Source organism: Penaeus japonicus, unplaced genomic scaffold, assembly GCF_977035675.1.
Source record: "Penaeus japonicus unplaced genomic scaffold, GWHDUDI00000001_assembly GWHDUDI00000025, whole genome shotgun sequence".
Classification (NCBI taxonomy): domain Eukaryota; kingdom Metazoa; phylum Arthropoda; class Malacostraca; order Decapoda; family Penaeidae; genus Penaeus; species Penaeus japonicus.
In genome coordinates this window covers 14553097-14558096 of record NW_028234427.1, presented here as the reverse complement: position 1 = coordinate 14558096, position 5000 = coordinate 14553097, and the positions used below count along the sequence as shown (strand labels likewise).

Genomic DNA, 5000 nt, shown 5'->3' with positions numbered 1-5000 from the left:
GATGGCGCCGAAGGAAATTAAAGAGGTGAGAGGAGCGAGCGGCAAAGCGACCGCCGAGGAGAAAGTTGATGGCGAAGGGAGAGGTTCTGAAGAGAGAGGAAAAGCAGGTATCAGCCGCAGGTTCTCTCAGACAGCGCTTCCGAGAGGAGAGAATGAATCAATGGTGCAGAAGCATGCCGTGAAACCCCGCGAGGCAGCAGCGGAGGTGACGACAACTGCATCCCAGCCAAAGTTTGCAGATGTCAAGCCGGAGGACATCGCAGGGGAAGCCGACAGTGGGAAGGAAGGCAGAATCATCCCGACGGGGAGTGGGAGAGAATCCCTAATTGATCGGAGAGGGTTTCCGATGACGAAGGGGACGGATCCAGACGTCGGGTCTTATCTGCATACCCGAGGGAATGCATTCATGCTCTCTGATGATTCCTCAACTTCGACACCGCTGACGGCTGTATCTCCATCCTCCGTCGGCTCCATCAAGAAGGCGCCTTTAGGATGGGAGGATGCAGGATTCTTAGAAGTCGAAATAAAGGAAAAATCTCAATCAAAGCCAATGTTCTTATCAAATAACGAAAATCCTCTTGACGAAAAACCTACGCACAGTGGAAAGAAACAACCCGATAAGATGAAAGTAATCCCGAAGAAAATCTCTCGATTGTATTCACACGCGCTGTCGAAGGCGGACCATCTTTTTCACCCGGGCCGATTGGCGCCAGGTGTGAGCGCCCCTCCAGGGAATATCTTGCCAGAAGGAAATATTCCAGATATTACACGGCCACCTTTCCCCGCTCTGGCTTCAAGTACAGAGCCTCCTCCTCCTACTCCAACCACCCAACCGGAACATCTTTCTACAACTCACACAGAATCATCCTCTCCTGTAGCCATTCGTAAGAAAGTATTACCATCATCGGAAATTAGCGAGCGCCTCTCGATGGCATTAGAAACGACCCGATTTCCTAATACTCCTGCAGAAAACTCACGATCTTCGACATCTTCTACTGAGTTGTTCCCCTCCCTTCCCACCGACCCTCTGACGCCCTTCACCGCGCCAGTCATTCGTCGATCTCAAATTCCTCATAGTAACGGCCTCCTTCCTTCTTCATCGACCACGAATCTCCAGGTGGTTTCTTCTTCTGCATCCTTCCAAAGTACCAAAGAGACCCTTCTTCAGAATGACTCCCCGCGTCCCCAAACCGCAAGTGCAGAAGCAAAACCTTTGACCAGTGCAGGAATTTCCTCTCACGTGAGACCGACCGCCTTTCTGGACGTAACGATACCTCCTGAAAAGATATCGTCCGAACGAAGGACGAAGTCTCCGTCGCATAAAGGATCATATTCGCTCTTTGAGGACACTGCAGTGAGGCATGAGGCCTTGGGAGACTCTGTGGCCACGGAGGAAACTTACAGAACTCCAGTTGGGAACTTGGTGCAATTGAGTACTTCCTCTTGGCAGCCGAAAGAGATTGCTAAAATGGTTGAAGAAGCATCGATAGAACCTAAATCAAACAAGCTACCATTTGAACGCCGCGACCAAAACCTATTGCAAATGTCGTTGAACAACCAAAATGCAAGGTTATTCGATTCAGTGAACGGACATGTGAATTCTGATGGAATTGATGTTGAGAAAACCCAATCTAGTGTAAAGGATAAACTTGTCCCGGTGATTCCTACGACGGGTGTTGACCCAGCGCCTTCCACAAAGGAAGAGAGTTCCTCCTCGCCTGCGAAGGATAGGCATCCCCAATCCAACACCACAACAAAGGACTCTAGGACTCTACTCCCCATCCTTACTGCACCCAATGACACCCAGGTATCCCCCGCCCAAAAGCATTCGTCCAACGATAAAGCATCAGCCCTCGAGAAGGACTCCAACCAAACCCTCCGATTCAAGCAAGCGAATTCAAGCCTCGATTCCCCCGTCACCAGGGACACCCGCGCTGCTGGTTCGTCCCTCGGCGATGTGGAACTGCAGACGCCACTTCAGATCGAGGACTCCTGCCCCGATCTGTGGGCGTTCTGGCCCGAGACCGACGGAGACGAGGCCGAGAGATGGCACGAGAGACAGCAAGACGGCGGCTGGCGACGGAGAGACAGCGGCTGGTACGAGGAGGGGGACCGCAGCTACAGTGGCCGTCTCAGGGATGACAGACGCTGGCGGGGAAGGAAAGGAGGGCGAGGGCGTGGGAGAGAACATGTGGTGGAGACCGAGGTGACAGTCGTGGTGAAGGATATCAACGACAATGCCCCAGTCTTCCCCAACACGACCGTTTACGGCGACATGCAGGAAAACGGAGAGGCAGGTGCGTAGAGTCGGCTGTGCGGTTGGTGCTGCATCTGTGCTTACATGTAGTTATAAATTTGTGTATCTTTGTAGCTCTGTTTATACCTGCTCAGGTGTTCGTCTCTTCCTCCATTCTATTCCTCTCCCCTTTCTCTCTCTCTCTCTCTCTCTCTCTCTCTCTCTCTCTCTCTCTCTCTCTCTCTCTCTCTATGTGTGTGTGTGTGTGTGTGTCTCTAGCTTTCTCTCTCTCTCTCGGTCTCTCTATCTTTCTCTCTCTCTCTGTCTCTCTCTCTCTCTCTCTCTGTCTCTCTCTCTCTCTCTCTCTCTCTGTCTCTCTCTGTCTCTCTCTCTCTCTCTCTCGTCTCTCTCTCTCTCTCCTCTCTCTCTCTTCTCTATATATACTTTATATATATATATATATATATAAATATAGGTGTGAAGTGGGTGGGTGTGGTGTGTGTGTGTGTGTGTGGTGTTGTGTTGTGTGTGTGTTAGTGTGTGTGTGTGTGTGTGTGTGTCAGTGTTGGTGTGTGTGGTGTGTGTGTGTGTGTGTGTGAGTGTTTGTGGTGTGTGTGTGTATGTGTGTGTGCATAGTGTAAACATGGGGCATATATAACACATATATAATTGCATACATATAATCTATTGTATAGCATTATATATTATATATAAATCCTCTCTATCCTATATAATATATATAGGCATATATATATGCCGATATATAGGTATATATATATCTTAAATATATATATATATAAATATAACTATATATATGATATAAATATGCAAATATAGCATATATATATATCTAATAATATATATATAATATATATATATAAAATATATATATTATTATATAATATATATATGCAATAAATGCATGTACATATAATGTGTGCCTGTTGGTGTTTATGTATGTTTATATATGCATATATGTGTCTGTGTGTGTAATTCTGTTTATATATTCATCAATGTGTCTATCTATATATATATAATATATATATATTTATATATATATAATATATATATATAAAAATATATATATATATATAATAGATATTTAGGAGAAGAGAGAGAGAGAGCAGAGAAGAATGAGACGAGACCCGAGAGAGAGAGAGTAGAATGAGAGAGAGCCGAGAGAGAAAGAGTGGATGTCATGGAGCGAGATGGGATGGAGAATGGAGCAGATGAAGATCTGAGAAGAGACAGAGAGACAGAGAGAGAGAGAGAGAGAAAGAGAGAGAGAGAGACAGAGAGACAGAGAGAGGGAGAGAGAGAGAGAGACGAAGAGAAATTTCCTAGCATCTATATCCTGTCTCTTCTCTGTGCGTCCATCCCTCACTCCCACTTCCCTGTTTCCAAAGAAGATTCATGACATGCTTACGGAAGTCGCAAGATTCCCTCCGTGTCTGAAGCTTAGATTATCAACGAGAGAGGGAGCCACTGTTATAGCACTGCCTTTCGACGTATATAAACCCCATAATCGGTTAATTTATCTCTAATTAAGCCCTGTACTTGAACCTTCCCCTCTTAAGAATACTAATTATCTGACCGACCCTAAATAATGTTGCCAAAGTTTACATATAAATTTTCGGCTCCCCCGGGGTGCTTTGGGGTGACACACGGGGTAATGGCGTGGCACTCAGCTGATTTACATCCGGGACTCGCTTAGCTCTCAACTCCCGCGCTCCACATATCGTTTGCTCTCTAATCTCCGTAACTGCCTGGGTGATATTTTGACGTCAAGCTCTTTATTTTTTTTTAGGGGGGGAGGGGAGAGGAGAGGAGAGGAGAGGAGGAGAGGGGAAGGGTATGCCGATTAGCAGGGGCTCTCACTAATGCCCCTCTATTTCGCTCGTGCTGATTCCGAATGCCTCTCCGGGCGGGTCGAGGGTAGGGAGATGGCGAATGGGGATGAGACGGCTTTTCCATAAAGCTCTTATGATCACCAGCCATAAAGCTTGAGTTAGATTACCACGTCAAGTCGAGAAAGACATCAAGCAGCAGCAACAGCAGTGCCATGGTCGGGTCAAGCTGCCAGCACAGAGGTTGCACGAAATTTCCATAATTTGGCGTCGAAGTGGCACTTCCATCAGTGATTTACATTCATATTCGGAGCCTCGGTTCGATGGTAAATTTGATTACAATTTAATGCATATGTTATTTATTTATTTTATTTATTTTTTTTTATTTTTTTTTTTTTTATTATTATTTTTTTTTTACCCTCTACTCACACATCAGAAGTAGACACGAACATGATGTGAAATACTCGATCTATGCAAGTTCATCCCCACAGCATTAATAACAAAACCCACCGCCGAATAGGGACACACCTATCCCCACAGTCACACATATCTATCTATCCACGTGTTTTATCGGATGATTCCCTCCCTCCCTCCCTAGACTGGGAATCAAACATTCAAACATGCAAACATTCTCCCCAAACAGAGCACTGTAATCTGCTAATCGATGCTATGGAAATCTGCTATATCTGCCTGTGGATATATGCGGATTCTGCCAATCAAAAGAGGACAGATAATAAACGGTCTGATAGTCGGAGAAATGGCAAAATATATGATTTTGATTAACTATCAGCTGTGTTTTATCTCTGGAAATGGTGACAAAACATTTAATAGTGTTTAGTATGATCAGGCATGACTGATATTCCTGGCATGAAATGGAAAATATGTGTTTACAGTGATTAATTACATGAGCAGTTGCC

At 45.4% G+C, this 5000-nt stretch overlaps 2 protein-coding genes across 2 annotated transcripts in view; both read left to right on the top strand.

Moving 5' to 3' along the window:
- LOC122251773 (uncharacterized) overlaps window positions 1-2 on the top strand; it is a gene marked incomplete in the record, with an annotated part of 51085 nt that extends 51083 nt beyond the window's left edge. The window contains 1 exon segment of the mRNA XM_086551717.1: window positions 1-2. This exon segment is cut by the window's left edge and continues 96 nt beyond it. Coding sequence (XP_086407843.1) covers window positions 1-2 — 2 coding nt within the window.
- The window catches only part of LOC122251777 (putative neural-cadherin 2), a 144138-nt gene that overhangs the window by 52 nt on the left and 139086 nt on the right, over window positions 1-5000 (top strand). The window contains exon 1 of the mRNA XM_086551377.1: window positions 1-2297. This exon is cut by the window's left edge and continues 52 nt beyond it. Within this exon, the coding sequence (XP_086407503.1) occupies window positions 2-2297 (2296 nt within the window). The 5' untranslated portion in view covers window position 1. The remainder of the gene's footprint in view (window positions 2298-5000) is intronic.